Here is a 17,960-nt window from a genome sequence, read left to right on the forward strand (position 1 = left end):
TATCAAAGTCTTGTTATTGTTCATCCCTCAAATTTAATTGCTCGTGTTTTACCTCCAGGAAGAGGCCGAGATCCGAAGCGATGGCACACGCTCTACAATCAAACCCAGTCAGATGTCCGTGGCTAGGATAACATGCGTTAGAGGAAAAGGCGACCTGGAGGGGGAGCCCTTTATCGATGACTACATCTCCACACAAGAGCAGGTGAGGGATAAAGAGCAGTTGGAACTCTCTGTAGTGATCTGGGTCCTGTCTTACAAAGAGTTACGATTGATCCAATCAATCGTAACTCTATGGAAATCAACCTGTGTCATAATTTTTTCTACAGGAAATTTGCGAAAAGCCCTTTGTAACAAAGGAGCATACACCAAATTGTCAAGTAATCAAAGAAGTTATGGATAAACATTCATATGTAGACAAATTTTTAAGTAAACATGCATTTCATATGTTGACTTTGCTGGCTTTCCATAGTTACGATTGATCGGATCAATCACAACTCTTTGTAAGACAGGCCCCAGATCACATCCAGTGGTAACATATTTCTGGCTAGATATCTGTTTCTCTTTGAGTGTCATGAGAACCATACAGCTTACAATTTGCCCATTAGTTTCCAGCCTTTTTGTGAAACAGCTTGAGGGAAAGAGGCCCCAGGAACATGAGAAGTGTCTAATATAATATCAAGCCACAATATGGAAAAACCCAGATATCACCTTTGTTGTGTGGGAGTTGTTGATCTCACTTTATTTGTCCATGTAATGTAATATGAATACTATAGAGCAGTAATTGCTTTCTTGAGACCTCTATAATCTAAAGGCCTGGTCCCACTGGCCGACGGATACAAAACGTATTCACAACGGATACAGCGGACAAGCAAAATTTCGGGGTGGCTCCATCCGTTTTCATCCGCTCCAGACAATGGACAAAATGTGTGAACAATGAAATCACAGTGGACGGATGCTCGATGGATATAGAGTGTATGAAACATGTATGCAAAGAGTACACAACAGATACATAACGTTTTTACACGGATAGCAAGATTCTTTTCCATTTTACATCCTCTTTGCATCCGTAAGTGCAGTAAGACCAAGCCTTTTTACGTTTAGGTTCGTTTCAGTTAACCTAATGATCTTGTATCTCTTGTTTGCAGGTTGTGGACTATCTAACCCGCTTCTCAGGTATCAAACCAGGTGATCTGGATGCAACGATATCATCCAAGCACCTCACCACCTTGAAGGCAACGTATCTCAAGCTACGCTACCTCTTGGACATGGGTGCCATCTTTGTCGGTCATGGACTGCGGAAAGATTTCAGGGTCATCAATCTTTTGGTGAGTCGCACTACAGTGTGTCTTTTATTGAGTTACAGTGGCCCGTATTCTGAACTTGGAGTTAGTTTTATCTCTTGTGTAACGTTGCGGTTTTAGTATGGAATAGTCTCAATTGTGAGACTAATCTTTAGCAGTACCAGGCCCTGTCTTACAAAGAAGTACGATCGATCCGATCAATTTCAAGTATATGGAAATCCATCAATGTCATAATTATTTCTTTGGAAAACTTGCTCAATGTCCTTTAAAAACAAAGAGAAGCATACTGAGTTGTCAAGAAAACAGTGAATTATGAAAATACATCATATCTAGGAAATATTTTGAATAAATGTGTATTTTAGATGTTGACGTAGCTGGCTTTCCATAGTGGTACATGTAATTGATTTCATCAATCGCAACTCTTTGTGAGACGGGCCCCAGGTTTAATTTACAAGCTCATCTCTTACTCAAGTCATTGCCTGGAGATAATAACTGAATCAGTTTTCCTCATTGTAGCATGACGAAAGAGCACTGTGCACATAAGAATTACACAATGTTAACTAAAATTTGACATTTTGGCTTTCCATAATTTTAGACCATCGCCTGTCTATCAGAATATGGGCCAGATTAAATTTTGTAAGGTGTTGAGAGAGATTGGGAGAGTCAAAGAGAAGGTGATAAGCGATGGTTGAGTAACTGCACGAAGAAACACAAAAATACAACAGAAAAGAAAACGATCGATATTCAGATTATTCGAATGAATACTCTTTAGATATGAATGTTGAATTAGCACTGATTTTGGAACAAAATGATACTTCGTGCAAAAACGATATGGTTCCTAACATGGTATTGTGTTCAACCTGGCTTGATCTGCCACTGGCTTTGTATAGGTATTACCAAAGAAATTAAAGCAACCATATACATGTATTTCTTTTTTTTGTCATATTGCACATCAGGTTGATCATCGTCAGATAGTGGATACAGCGGCATTGTACAATCTACCCAAGCAGAGAATAGTCTCTCTTAAATTCCTTGCATGGTATTTCCTTGGTGAGTAGTTTCTAATTGTACACTCCTCTCTCCAGATTCGTTTACATATTATGTTAGAATGAAAATTTAATTTGTCTATTTTTTTTCTCAAAAACAGATAAAAAACTATGATTGTATTTTCTGATCTTAATGTTTGGGTTCCATAATATTTGCTCCGGCGACCATTGCTCCGCTGTAAATTCCACATCGAATGTCTAATTCAACTCTGGATGTAATATACTATATCCTAAACCTAACTTTAACCCTGATAAGACAGGGGAGGGGCTGATTCAGCCCCCCCTCAGTCTTCTTAGGCGTCTCCTAACTTACACTAAAAAGTATGACTCCATCTCACCAATCCTCCAGTCCTTACATTGGCTGCCTGTTGGTAAAAGAATCACCTTCAAAATTCTTTTACTAATACATCATTCAATTTATTCTCTCTTCCCCACATATCTCAGCAGCTCTATCTCAAAATATCAGCCTTCACGTAGTCTTCGCTCATCATCTGATGCTCTATTGCTCCAGACACCCAGAACAAAACACAAATGGGGGGACCATGCATTCTCTGTTATAGGACCAAAGCTATGGAATCAACTGCCTATCCAATTACGCCAAATTTCATCAACAGAAACATTCAAGTCCCAGTTAAAAACTTATTTAATCTCCCATTAACAGTTTAATATTGTGTTTATTCAGGAGAATTCAAATTCTATTCTTGTTTGTTTTCTATTGCTGTTGTGTTTTCTGTTTATTTTTCTTGAAGCGCCATGAGCACCGAAAGGTGGACCTGTGCGCTATATAAGTAGCCACCATTATTATTATTAAATAGCCCAGTCTATTTAGGGTTAAACCTAACATAATTGCAACCCTAACCCTATCCCTACATGTTAGATGAAATAAAACTTGTAACAATCGTTGCAGGAGCAAGTGTTTTGTCACTGATGTTTGTGTTCATAATGATAATGATGAGCCTTGATCATCACTTTAAAGACTTTTCATTATTGTTTTTACTGGTACCATCATTGAACAATGTTATTGATTAAAACTGACCTGCTTGGTTAAATGGAATGCTGCCATCTATTGGCAGAACAAAAAAATCCTTTGTGCTTTCCGTCAATTAGATATTTTCAAACTTAAGTGATGCATTTCATTTGAAATACAAGTGACACACATAACTTTGCAATCCCACTACGCCCCATTTTTTTAACAAACCATAACCTGCAATGAGTATTATCATAGTTGAAGTTTGGAATAAAGTGAGGAAAACTAAAATAAAAACTCTGCTATACTCCATGACTTGTGGTCAAATTGAAGTTCAAATCGACTACAAATTTCAACAAGATTCCTGTGGTTTCACTATGATTTGGAATTGAAAGTGAAATATTTTGCTTTTATTCCCACAGGGGAACTTGCAATTGCCTGAAATTTCTTTTATCATTCATACCACTATTTTTGAACTATTATTGATAAGATTTTTTAATGTTGGAAGTTGGAACATTCATGTCAAATGCTACTTGCAATTACCGGAAACAAATTATGTGGTGTGTGCGCTATTGTTATCAATTGACTATATGGGATGTGCTTCCACTATCCAAGAATAACGATCCAGTCAGAGACAGGATGATAGCATGGAGTTTTCCCTAATTGAATCGGAATCGAATTGTGTGGTGTGCTTGGGGGGGGGGTGTTTCATAAAGCTGTTCATAAGATACAAATGACTTATTATTTGACTATATGGGGGTAGTCTGCAGACACAGACCCTTGGTTTTCGCAATTCCCATCTAGTGAATAATGCACTGTCTGAAGTGGTGAGACTAGCTTCACAGTGTACTGTGGCTGGCTCTACAGAGGGTCTGTACAGACTTGTCCCCAGTGAGTGAAAATCTTGCTTATTGTGACACAGAGTCTTCGGAGTCTAGTCTTTACTCTAGACCTGTTATTAGTTAACATTTCAAATATGAGTCTGAGCTTGCAGACTAATTTTGGGGGTGTGTTTCCACTGTTCAGGAGCAACGATCAAATCAAACCCAATTCCAATGATCAATTGCAACTCCATTTTCGACCACTCAAAAGTGCGTGTTTTGGATTCGTGCTTGACTTTTGGACTTGTGTTTAACACAACACTTTTCACAAGTTGTGAAAGTTATTTTTGTTAATACTTCAATCGACTGTATGGAAATGTGTTTACACTTTCCACGAGCAACTATCCAATCAAACCCAATTCCAAAGATCAAACGCAGCTCCAGTATTTTCTAATCAGAAGCATATATTTGGGATTTGTGCTTGACTCTTGGACTTGTGTTTTGAACACAACTCTTTCCGCAACTTATAAAAATCATTTTTGTTGATGCATCAATTGACTGTATGGAAATGTGTTTACACTTTCTAGGAACAACGGTCCAATCAAACCCAATTCAAAAGACCAATTGCAATTCCAATTTTTTTGTTACCATTCAAAAGTGTGCAATTGGGATTTTGTGCTTGATTTTTGAGCTTGTGTTTGAACACAACTCTTTCTGCCACTTGTAACAGAAACTGAACATTAGTAATTGATTATATGGGAATTTGTTCTCACTCTCCAGGAACAACGATCCAATCAGAGACCCACGACAGCATCGAGGACGCCTACACCGCCCTCAGGCTCTACAAGAAATACCTGAACCTGAGGGAGGAGATGGAGGGAGAGAAAGAATGGGAGGCAGAGCTAAAGAAGATGTACGAAGAAGGGAGGAAAAACAAATGGAAAGTGCCCGGGATGGAATGAAGGAAGAGGAAATGCATGTGATGGAATGAGGAGATGGAAGATAAACGGATGGAGTTGATGAAGTTGATTGAGCATAATCAGAAACTTTTACTCCTCAACTTTCTGCCCAGCACTGAATACAACATCACATCTACTCCTCCGGTACTAATTTCGCACTGATACAGAAAACGTTTTGAGTACTATATTCAATGTTAAGGCCCTGAAAACCAACAAGTTTTAGTCCCCCTTATTTCCTGTCGCATGGTGGGGGCATCGGCATCGGGGTCTAGTGGTAGCGACTCTTGTCTGTCAATCAGAGGGACGTGGATTTGAATCCCCATTCATGGCACGTTTTCCTTCAGCAAGTAATTTACCCACATTGTGCTGCACTCAACCCAGGTGAGATGAATGGGAACGCGGCAGGATTAATTCCTTGAAGCCACTGAGCACTGCAAGGCAGCTTGAGCTAAAGCCTGGGTAGTAATAATAATACCAATTAGCTTCAGAATAGATTATTTCTAGATAGATTGCAACGTATAAATGCCTCTTATTATAATTATTATGGTGTCTGACAATGATATTTCAACCACTACAAAAACCTCAGTGACATTCATTGTGCTTACCATCAACATTGACCCGTTTGAGGAAGAAAGGGGAAAATAAGACAAGATATTGCAAAAGGATGAGATAGAAATTTTTGACAATTTTCAGTGCATTTTAGATGGAATGATGAATATAATGAGACTTTTAGTATGTTCAATTCAATTCAATTTGATTAAATAATGGTTTAATAAATGTACATAAGGCCAAGGGCTGAATTAAGCAAGTATGATGATGTGAATCATGTGATGGATGGAATAAGTGAAGAAAGATTAGCTAAAGGTGAAGTTTACCCTGAAGAAAAGTTTAGCAGAAAAAAATGATAAAAAATATTAGTGAAGGAGTAATGAAAATCCATTACAGATTAAAAAAAGGAGAATTTTAAGTTTATGAAATGTGATGTCATAAATGAGCAGGTGCCCCATATGTTATGTAATATAAAATGCATAAATTTCAATTTTTTAATGGTTCGTAATGACTTATATTGTTTTCTGAAAAAAAAAACATTTTCAGTTTTCTGAGAAAATGATATTTCATTGATTTTTTCCATACAATATGTAGTAAAGCTGCTTGCCCACGATGTCAAAATCAATAATTGAAATTCCAAAAACTTTTTTAGTTCTTTGATGGAACTTCGACAATATGCAGGGTGAACTTCCCCGTTAACTAGTCACAAAGGATGAATGATGATGATGGGATGGTGGAAAGAAGAGAATGTGATGAAATTATAGAAGGTAACAATGAAGAAAAGAAAAATATCCATTGACGTTAATCTATAAAAAAGAGGAATGAGAGTGAGAGGGGGAGAGAGAAGGGGGGGGGGGGTAGAGTGAGAGAAAAATAAATGCTGGCTCAAGAGAGAAATACAGGGGAAGGGGAGAGAAGCAGATGTAATGAGGGAGAGATAGGGGTAAAAGAAGAAGGAGGAGGAGGAAGAGGAGGAAGAAGGAGAAGGAGAAAGAAGAAGAGGAGATAGAAGAAGAGGAAGGAGGGAGAAGAGAGAGAGATGGTGGTGGGGGGAAGGGGTGGAAAGGAAGAGAGAAGAAAAAAAGGGGGAGTATGGAACGGAAAGCAAAGAAGTAAAATGAGATAGATAGTAAAATACTTTATAGAGGATCATTTAAGAGACACATCTACAAGTACGAGTGAGAAGAGAGTGAGGAGAAAACACCTAAGAGACAGTTTGAGAAAATGAAGGGGAGAGAGAAAGAAAGAGTGAGAAGGAGAGAGGCAGAAGAGGAAAGAGAGGGGGAGAGAGAAAAAGAATGAGGGAGAGAGGGAGAGTGAGACAGGACGCGTGTGGGATTCAGATCTTCTGAATGGATCCCATACTGTATATCTGAAGGTCATTGACTTATTCTGTCACAAAACCCACACAAATACCTGCCACTGAATTCAAGTGTCATCGATCGTCTGCCACGAGCACCTAAATGAGTGTGAAATAGTCACGGATTGCCTATTGACACAAGTATGTAAACAATAACGTTGATTTCATCATGCACTGTCAACAATGGGTGTCAGTTTCAATGTTTATTGTGGATAAACATGTTTGAATGGATATCATATTGACTGTGATCTCGGCCAAGATTGTATATATACTCTGTGCAAAGAAAAAGGTTCATTCAGGTCAAGTGTTGTTATATTGATCAGATTGGCCTTTGCTATTACAAAATGCTCCTTCTGTGTTACCTTTGACAGTGGAATTAAAATAAAATAAATCTAAATTGAGAAAGAAAAAAGGCTCATGCAGGTCAGGTGTTGGTACATTTATCAGATTGGCTCTCGCTATTACAAATGCTCCTCTTGCGTTAATTTTGACAGTGGAATTAAAATGAAAAGTGGAGATGATCATTCAATTCAATTCAATTTTGGTTTACTAAAGATGCTTTTAGATTTGTGGAAAAAATGCTGAATTGCACAAGATTTAACAATTAAACATTTTTTGAAGTATTACTGTATATTCATTTATGAAACAGAACAAACTGAAGCCTATATTTGTGTATCGGTGTAGTTGAAAAACAGTACATGAAATGTATGTACATGTACAAGAAATGTTAATGTTAAGTAGTATTCAAAATTTTAGTGCAATTTCCCACCATATTGTATTTGAAAATACCTGATATTTTTTTATATATCGGAGGGAGGGGGGGGGGGGGTGTCTGCTCTTGAGTACTCTATATTGTAGTTGATGTTTTCTATATTTAAAATTTGGGGTACCTGTCCGATGATCAATATTCAATTGATTAAAATAATGCACTTTGCTGAAAATCCTTGCCATGGAGAAAGTATGATGTGGTCGAAGTACGAATACGACCCATCACCCCAAAACCAACAATAAGTCGCCATGGAGACAAGTTCGTTTAATTGATCACTTAATTGATATTCAGTATTGTTCTTGAATCGTGTACTTGTACAAATGTCATGAATTTTATTGCACAACTGAATTGACATAATTGTGTCACTCCCTTTTAATGTAATATGATGTAAATTGTCATTTACTTGTACATAATTATTGTATAGCATTCCAAGTAGTTTTGCGTCCTTTTAAATAAATTAAAGACTTGTAATTCAATGGGTTTTTCATTTCATGTCATTTGTAAAGGTTTGTGTGGAAATGGTGTGACAAATATTGGCAACATGTCGTGGTAGTAATCCAGGTTTTAAATCTGGTTTAGTAAGTCCCTAACTATGCAGATGGCCGTATATTCACCTTGTTGTCACAGATATCACCCCACCCCTTCCCTCTATTCAGTGCATCTTCCTCGCTTAAACCAACCCTCTTACTCTCCTCCACCACTTGCTTCTTTCATGTCTTCTTCGGTAACCCCCTTCTTATCCTCTACCCTCAACCCAACCCTCCTCCACCACTTGCTTCTTCCATGTCCTCTTCGGTCACCCCTTCCCCTTTGACCATCCTCCCCCTCTACCCAAGCCTCGTACTCATCCACCGCTTGATCTTCCATGTCTCCTTAGGCCACCCCTTCCCCTTTGACCATCCTCCCTCAACCCAACTCTCTTCCACCACTTGCTTCTTCCATGTCTTCTTCAGTCACCCCTTCCCATTTGACCGGTTAGTATTGACCATCCTCCTTCCTCAACCTAACCCTCCTACTCTCCTCTATCACTTGCTTCTTCTGTCACCCCTTCTCCTTTGACCACCCTCCTGCAATGCAACCCTCCTACTCTTCTCATAACTTGCTTCTTGGACCATGTCTTCATTGGTCACCCCCTTCCCCTCTTAGTCTGATCAGCCACCTCAAACTCAAGCACCCTTCTCAAAACACCATCGACCTCACTCATATTGTAATAAAATCATTACGCGTCAAATAATACAAGTCATGACATCATAGTGATATCGCTATGATGTCACAAGTTTGTCCGTGTAACCTTTGACTACTACTACATTTGAGACCTTGGCCCCATCTTACACAGAGTTATGATTGATCTAATCAAATTATATTATGGATATCCATAGATGTCATAACTTTTAATAAATTTGCACAATAAACAAAGAGGAGCACACTGAATTGTCAATTTTTGTAATAAAAATGTGGATTTTTTTTGCTTCGCTTGCAATTAAAAAACTGACCCCCTCAAAGTTTTTGCCTCATTATGCCACTGACTGTTCATACCATATGACCAGGAAATTTTTGGCTCTTGCCACCCCCTGCCACAACTATGGAAGCGGCCAGCAATGTCGACATAAGATGTGTATGTCTGCCCAGGCTCAGCACCCAATCATAATCAAGGTCTCCATGGCAGTTGCCATAATGGCGAAGTTACAACAGTTGCAAGTCCTTTATGAAACAGGCCCATGATGTATATACATGTAATGATATTCCGCATTTATATAGCGCTTAATACATCGGTATGACGTCTCTAAGCGCTTTACATATTTTTACCCCGTCATCAGATCCTTGCATGCCCGCATACAATGTATGCACCTTCTCCACTGCCTGGGGAGCATTCCAACAAGAGTTCCAAGACTCTAGACATACTACATGTACACTGTAGGCTTTCACATCCTACCAGGTACCCATTTAACACCCGATTGGAGTGGCAAAGTGTGGATGAACGCCTTGCCAAAGCCGCTAGGCCATGGTGGGATTCAAACACACGACCCTCTGATTACAAGGCGAGAGTCAGAACCGCAACACCACGACGCTTCCACATTCATGCCCCCCCTGCCTGTTACACCACCAAGTTGTGGTTGAGAGGTTCAATTGCAACTCTTTGTAAGATGGGCCATGAAGCAGATAATGTACACTTATTGTTGTGATCGTCATTTACAGGTACATGTATCTCAACATGTCACCAATGAAAGATGTTGAACTCTTCTGCATCTAACTGAACAATGCTTTTTGAGTGGTCGAGTGCAAAATGTGTTTTGAAAATAGATACATGTACTGGTGAATTGAGTCTTGTAGGATGAGAAATATCTTTCACTTTCAAGTTGGCATTTCACAAAATGATCTTCAAATTCCCAGGTCATCAACCCCATATTTTTTTTTTCAATTTTAACCTCTTTTTTGTAAAATACACGAGTCATGGTAATTTAAAATTATGAGTTTTCAATCTTGAAGGCAGAGAAGAATTTCAGAAAGGTCCAAATATTATTATTATGGACTGGTCCACGATCTGATTGTGGAACAAATCACATTTGCTTATTTTCTGAAAATGTGAATGAAAATTATCTTTTTATTTTAGATTCAAATTTATGTTAAGGACACCATTATGCAATTTTGGATGATAGCAAGCCTTTATTTTTTTTTAGTAAAAGCCACATTGGTTTCAAACCATACATTTTACTCCCAGAGAAAACATTACGAAATAAACTCATTAAAATGGATTCAAATAAGATGTTTTATTACTCGGTGGTTACATATGAATTAAATTATGGCACATCAAACACAGCGACAACATGATTGAAAAGAGAAGGGAACCGTTATATAAATACATGTATATAATACAGCTCATTGTCATCGATAAAATTTCATTTCATGATTGATAAAAAAAAATTCAAGTATTAGTAAGTACAAGGTTTGGTGTATGATTTCATTGTCCAATATTGAACAATAAACTTTGTTGCAATTTGCAACATTTGAAGTCATAACCGAGTCACACGCCACCTGTTTATCTAAAATCTCCTCGACACAACATTCTTTTCTACTAATTTGTTTACATACCAAACATGTAGGACCACATTCTAAAATTCAATTTATAATATGTTGTTATTTTGAATTGGCAAACTAGTCAGTTTTGACTATTGTTGCCTTGTAAATTTGCTTTCCTTTTTTTTCAAAATAAAATAATTTCTTTGTTCAATCTATGTCAGTTCGAAAATAATAATCCGCTTTTATATAGCGCTTAATACATTGGAACGACATGTCTTAGTGCTTTACAGATATATTATCAACCCCGGTCATCGGATTCAACTAGTCATTCCCACAATGTGTGCACATCCTCCACTCCCTGGGGAGTATTCCAGTCAGTCGCCTGTGAGGCGCATACAGTACTGGACAAGCTACAATGACTTTCACATCCTACCGGGTACCCATTTAGCACCTGGGTCGAGAGTGGCAAAGCGTGGATTAACTCCTTGCCAAAGGACGCCAGACCGAGGTGGGATTCGAACACACGACCCTCTGTTTACAAGGCGAGAGTCAGAACCACTACACCACGGCTCCTCCACATTTGACTTAACCATGGTCTAACTCTGTGCTATAACTTATGGGAAACCAAAAGGGCCCAAATGTTGTTGATACATGAATTGCATGTTTCTTGTAATTTCATTCCCTCATGCTTTAATGAAGAAATATATTGAAATGAAATTAAAAACAAGTTATTATTCTCTTTTGATATGGTGTAATCAACCCATTGCCAACTAGCCACTGGTGAACCTGTACAAATAAACAACAGAGTTCAACAGTCCACCGATTAGAAGGGTGATCGTTTTTGGTCCATTCTTTGTGTTCATCTACCTCAAGGTTTTAATGTGCTAAAATGTCATAAATTTGAATTGCGTTATTTATAATCAAAATAAGGGAAATCAGTCCCCTATATAGTAATTACTCCAATTAATGGCAACAACACAACAAATAAATACATGAGCTTTATGTCGCTTGATATACTAGGAAAAACTGAAAAAACACACACAAATTTTCGATATCTTGTTGCTTGATGTGATCCATAGTTGCCTTAGACTAGATATATGCCTTTGACTTTGGCCTGTAATTTTACACAATCTTCAGCTCCCAAGCAATGATTATACTTATGATATTACTAAGTTTGTAATTTCGTTCATAATCAAAGTCAGAATCCTTTTATACAGGTATGTGATATTACTAATACGATTCAGTCAAATAATCCGGAATCCAGAAAAGCGTGTCATGTTGGTCTCTTAAAATAAATTCCTTTTAAGAAGGCAATAAATAGACTACTAACATACAAAGCTAGACATCCACACCAACAAGGGAGAATCAAATCCAGATTGCCAAAATCTAGGCCAATTAAAAGAAAAACACCTATTAAAACTAAACCTACTTGTACACCATCACATGCAACCACACACACAAAATTAGTTCATTGACACAAATTTGTAAACTTTGACATCATCCCCCCCCTCTGGCACCGATATATTTACGTTGAGTAAACAATGGAAAAGTTGAAATTTCTATGCAAATTGACAGATTGGTCAATACAGGAGTATACACTGGTGAAGAGCAAATATACAATAGCTAAGAGCACTTAAATAAAACATAGATTCATCTTTCAGTAGTAGTAGTACCTTACAATGTATGTATTCAATACACATGATATGAAGACGTTTGACCAATCATGGTTAATATCGCTCTATTTCTTGCACCTATATTTTGTCCTGCGCGCGTATATGTACATGAATGTGATTATGTACAATGTTATTGCATCTATTCTCGTACTGTTTTGAAGACAAGCAGACACCAATCGATGATATACATGTATAGACCTATATGTATAGACGTCATCACGCCGCCATTTTAGAGGCCAAAGCCATTGCCTCGCATGAATTGGTGATTTGCAGCTGGCGCATCTCTGACAACCCCGATTCATATATTGCTATATCCTCTGATGGAGGGCGCTGTGAGATTGTGACGTCATATGCATAAGGTCCACTAGTGGTTAAATTTTTGCAGTGAGCACCAAGAATCTAGCATCATATTCATGAACTCGTACATGTACATTAGCCGGTGGTAGACTTTACTACATCTGCTTCAAAATACTAGAATGATTTGAAGATGGTCTCCGTCAATAGCAATTTTCAGAAAGGTATTAAAAATCCATCTCTTGCGTACTTTGTAGTTTTATAGTTTTAGTATTACACAATTTCTTTTATTTATTTTCATTGCAAGCGCTTTGGGTCTTATGAGAAAAGTGCCATATAAGTAATAAGTATTATCATTCTTATCATCTACATGTATCTAACAATCTACCTTTATACATGTATATACATGTACATGGCAAACATGACATCAAGGTATCGCAACAATTCATATGGATCTATCAACTTTCCTTGACCCCCCTCCCTTCTTTGTTTTGTTGAAGCAGAAGGGGGAAACCTTAAAGCAACCAATGCCAAGAATGATTTCTGCTTGGCATCTTTCACAATAGCATTTGTAGATGCAGAAATGGGAGGATTTCAACAGTGCCTTCTTTCATAAAGACTTGTTATAATAAATGCAAAATTCCTGTAACAAGTTTAAAATCAGATAACCTCCTCACGACCCTGGCACTGGTCCGATGGCCCTAGACCCGTAAAAATGGCTTTTCAGAAAAAGCCGGATTTACTGGTCCGAAATGACCAGTAAGATTACATGTAAAAACGGCTTTCATGAAATAGGTAGAGTGTGTGTACATTTTTTTTTTTTGGGGGGGGGTAAAAATAAGCAATAACAGACAGCAAAATAAAATCAAGTTTTTTAAATATTTTTATTTATTTTGGGGGACCAGTAAATTCTAGGTTTGATCCAGTAAAGGTAAGTAAATTAGGACCAGTAGAAAAAAAGGGTTTGTGTGGAGCCCTGAGATGACTATCGGATTGGACAATTTTTAGTAGCTTTAAACTGTTATTGTGAATAAGTTAAACCATATTTCATAATACAGGTCACTATGTTTTGTTATTATAACAGGCTTTATGACACAGGCCCCAGATCCAAACTAACATTCAGGTGCATAAACATGTAGTAGTCACTATCTCACCAGGGCCCATCTTACAAAGAGTTACAATTGATCCAATCAATCGTAACTCTATGGAAATCCATCTGTGTCATAATTTTTTCAACAGAAAATGTGCACAATGTCCTTTGTAAACAAAGACAATGATGAATATACATCACAGCTAGAAAATATTTTGAACAAACATGCATAATAGATGTTGACATTGCTGGCCGTCCATAGTTGCGATCGATCTGGGGAGCGTTTCATCAACATTTTCATCCGACAAGTTGTCAGATCTGACATCTTTCTCTCTGACGTTGATTGGCTGAGAGGTACTGTTTCTATGGTAACTGTCAGATAAAATGGGACTTGTCGGATAAAACGTCTGACAAGTCCTTTCATGAAACGCCCCCGATCAATCACAACTCTTTGTAAGACGGGGCACAGATTTGTTTGAGTTCACAGCCAATATCTCATGACAATATGACCAAACATATTTCAAATAAATAATTCAATAGGCAAAAAACACCCATTAGTTTGAAATATTAAAAACTGTAACTACCTTGTATTTATCAATAAATGTAATCACTACACAAATATATATTCATAACATGATCTCCATTAAGTACTATAAACCTTAAAAAAATATTCAATTCATAGATACTTCATTCAAAGCATTGATCTATTTTCAACTAAAAAAAAAGAAAAAAAGTGAACAAAAACAAACCAAATCCCTGTATTCAGTAACTTATAAAAATATAATCATTAAGTCCAGCAAATATGTATGAAAAAGGATTGTCGAGTCAAATCGTCATGGTAATCTGCTACAAATTTACAACAATGCTTATAATGTACACCATCATAATATATTAACAATTCCATTTATGAATCTAATACATCATTAATTAGAACATCACATGATTGGGCCAAATCAAAAAAAAATGTATAAAATACAGATATTCCCAAAATTGACACAATTATTGTCATTTAAAGTGAATGTGATTCTGCAACACCCACTATTCATCATTCTGTGTACTTTTCAAAATCATATCCCATGATTTAGCAAAAAAAAACCAAAACAAAGCAAAAAAAAAAACCATGATAGTAAACTTGATTGAAGTCCAATTCAGATAAATATCACGTAAGTTTACCAGTAATGACAAATTGAATTTTTGATTAACATGATTTAGCACACTTAATTTCATTTGAATAGAATACTGTTGCTATGATATATGATCCTTTAAAATATCACTTGAGCAAAATGATTGATAAAAAAAATGAACACATCCCAAACATTAGGTTGATCAATCACAGTTGCACAGATTTTCTGAAATGTTTTTGTTTCACATTTCATTTTATATGATTTCACAAAATGAAATATGTCCAAAACTGACAAATATATTAAAATCTTACAGAAGAATATTGATAGATGTGACATAAATAGCTTAAATAGTCCTGTGTAATAGGCTGCTGTAACAAACATCCCGAGTACTGGTTAAGACTATTCTAAATAAATAACACAAAAAAGATAAGCAATTGCCTTTTTTGAGAAAAAAGTGAATCCATTCAAAGGTTTCAGAGACTATCTACAAATATTTGACTCTGAATAAATATTGCAAAAGCAAGACGAAAATGGTGGACGAAGATCAGAGATAAGCACGGACAAGATTCTGTTTTTGTTTGCTCCTTCTATGACTATACATATACAATAAAGCTGCATTATCTTTTATGATACAGGGGCCGCGGAACGGTTTTCAAAGTGAGGGGGGGGGGGCTGACGGCATGCTAAAAATCACAATAATGTGGTCATTTTTATGTTTTTGTACAGGGTTTTGGAAAAAAGTGGGGGGGGGGGGGGGCCTGAAGCCTCCCCCCGGTTCCGCGGCCCCTGTGATATACACAAGCTATCATTCAATAGTTAATTCTTCTATGCACCTAAAGTGCCTTGTCTGGCATCACTGGATGGAATAAGAACATAGGGGCAATTCTATAAAATATGTACGTCCGATCCTTTGTTTGGGAAACCTTTTTGAAATCTTCTGTCTTTGATTTCTGGTTCTTGTGACAGTCTGTAATGTTCTCAAATGATCATGACTTAGATCAGTTTACGAAGTGAAGTAAGGGGGACAGATGTACAAAAAGGTTGATTCTTCTACAGAATTGCCCATAGAATACACGTATGACTAACAGTATGAAATCCACTGGGAAGATTCGATCGATCAACAGCCGAGCCGCGTCATTTCGCTGCTCCCCCATCCTCTATTTCATCCTCCAGAGTACTATGCCAGCGGCTACAGCTGCTACTCCGACGGGGACCAGCCACGACATGAGGTCGCCTTTGTTACCTCCGGAGGGTTTGGCGGTGCCGTGGCCTCCGTTCTTGAGCGGCTCGTGCTTGCCGTTCAGCGTGGTGGCGTGTCCGTTGTCTCCTCCGGCGTATACATTGTGATTGCCTGAATGGAGGGAAGGACAGAGCAGAGAGAGAAAGAGAGGTGTGTGTGTGTGAGAGAAAGAGAGAGAAAGAAACACAGACAAAAAGAGGCACAAACAGAATACAGAGAGTTGAGGAGGGGGGGGGGAGGAAAGACAAGGGAATATAGACAGTGGTTTGGGGAATAAAAACGCGGTGGAGATGGTGACAGAGGGAAGGAGGTTTACGTTGGTGGGTGGAAGAAAGAGAATAATCAAGAGGCAAGTGACAAAGAGATTCAAAGGAGGTTGAAAGAGGAGAGGAAACAGAGAAGAAATGGAGAAAATACAAGTATAAAGGGGATGTAGAAAGAAATAGAAAAAGGAAAAGAAGATGAAGTTTAATAAAGAGTAAAAAACAAAGACATTCTCCCTTCTAAATAGAAACAGCTATATTCATTCATGCTTGCTGTACAAAAACTCATGGCAAATACAAATCTGGCCCATACTCTCCTCCCAAGAAACAAAATCATAATTCATGCAGTCACAAACTACTGCTCTCTTCATTGGATGATGGTAACGTTAGAAAAAAATAAAGAAAAAGAAAATGCATATTGTAAAGCTCTACTGCACCTCAATCTACATGAACCTGATAGGAATAAAAATGTACAGCTTATGCCCGGTTGACACTTGCACGCATTGCTCCGCATTGATGCGTGCCAGTGCGGGACACTTTATGGCACGACTTGGCTATATCAGTTCATGCAATGTCCCGACATGTTTGCGCATATTTCACGCAGTGTTTGCGCATAGTTCACGCAATGTCCCGACGTGCTTTCAGCAAATATTCTCGACACCCTATTCTGTGACGTATCTAGCGCAAATTTAAATATTCAACGTTCTTGTGTTGACACCCTCTGCGTTTGTTGACTAGGACGACTCATACTTATCACGTGGTCTGCACTCACAATTTTACGCATATCATTTGTGAACTATGCGTGAAGTATGCTTGACCTATGAGTAAAGTATGCACGACCCTGTCGTGAACTAATCGTGAACTGCGTGCCACTACCCCAGCAGTGTGCCTACTATTCTTTGCGCAATGAAATTTCTATTTCAATGCCACGCAGTGGCACAGCTAGGTTGCGCATAGTTCACGAATTTGTAATGCGTGCCACAATTTTCAACATGTTGAAAAAATTTTGGCACGCATTTCAAGCACTGCCACGCACCTATCCGCAAGCTGGAACGCATAGCTCGCGCATTGGCCCGCTTGAGTGCGTGCCCATGCGCAAACTATGCGGGAACCACAAAGCGTGCAAGTGTCAACCGGGCATTAGAAAATCCTTATTAGACCACACCTTATGGTACCTTAGTAGGAAAGTACATGTACTCTAATAATTAATTATCAAGCTGTGTATCTTACCATTTGCTTTCTGGGAATGAGATGGTTTCCAGACGTCCTTCCTTGGACTGTTGTTTGCTTTCATCTTGGCCAGGAATTCATCCCAATTAGGAGGCTCGAATGGCAGTAAGATCTGCATGTGATTCCAGAACCTATATGTGGAGAATAGTTTGGGGAAACGATACTTAAGGGGAACTTAACCCTAGTAATAAAATGGCTTGTGAGTAAGCAAATAAAAGAAAGAAAAAAACCCCAATGAAACGGAAGAAAAATTCAT

General features: G+C 38.0%; 2 protein-coding genes across 3 annotated transcripts in view; one reads left to right on the forward strand and one right to left on the reverse strand.

Moving 5' to 3' along the window:
• Positions 1-5,501, forward strand: part of LOC121426183 (PAN2-PAN3 deadenylation complex catalytic subunit PAN2-like) — a 42,175-nt gene extending 36,674 nt beyond the window's left edge. For both annotated transcript variants that reach the window (XM_041622385.1, XM_041622386.1), the window contains exons 23-26: positions 59-202; positions 1,146-1,325; positions 2,258-2,351; positions 4,916-5,501. In XM_041622385.1, the coding sequence (XP_041478319.1) occupies positions 59-202; positions 1,146-1,325; positions 2,258-2,351; positions 4,916-5,097 (600 nt within the window). In that variant the 3' untranslated portion in view covers positions 5,098-5,501. The remainder of the gene's footprint in view (positions 1-58; positions 203-1,145; positions 1,326-2,257; positions 2,352-4,915) is intronic.
• A 10,196-nt stretch (positions 5,502-15,697) lies between these two features.
• LOC121426034 (cytidine monophosphate-N-acetylneuraminic acid hydroxylase-like) overlaps positions 15,698-17,960 on the reverse strand; it is a 51,163-nt gene continuing 48,900 nt past the window's right edge. Inside the window, exons 16-17 of the mRNA XM_041622163.1 lie at positions 17,705-17,835; positions 15,698-16,322 (exon numbers count right to left, since the gene is read on the reverse strand). Coding sequence (XP_041478097.1) covers positions 16,129-16,322; positions 17,705-17,835 — 325 coding nt within the window. The 3' untranslated portion in view covers positions 15,698-16,128. The remainder of the gene's footprint in view (positions 16,323-17,704; positions 17,836-17,960) is intronic.

This window comes from Lytechinus variegatus, chromosome 13 (genome assembly GCF_018143015.1).
Source record: "Lytechinus variegatus isolate NC3 chromosome 13, Lvar_3.0, whole genome shotgun sequence".
Taxonomy (NCBI): domain Eukaryota; kingdom Metazoa; phylum Echinodermata; class Echinoidea; order Temnopleuroida; family Toxopneustidae; genus Lytechinus; species Lytechinus variegatus.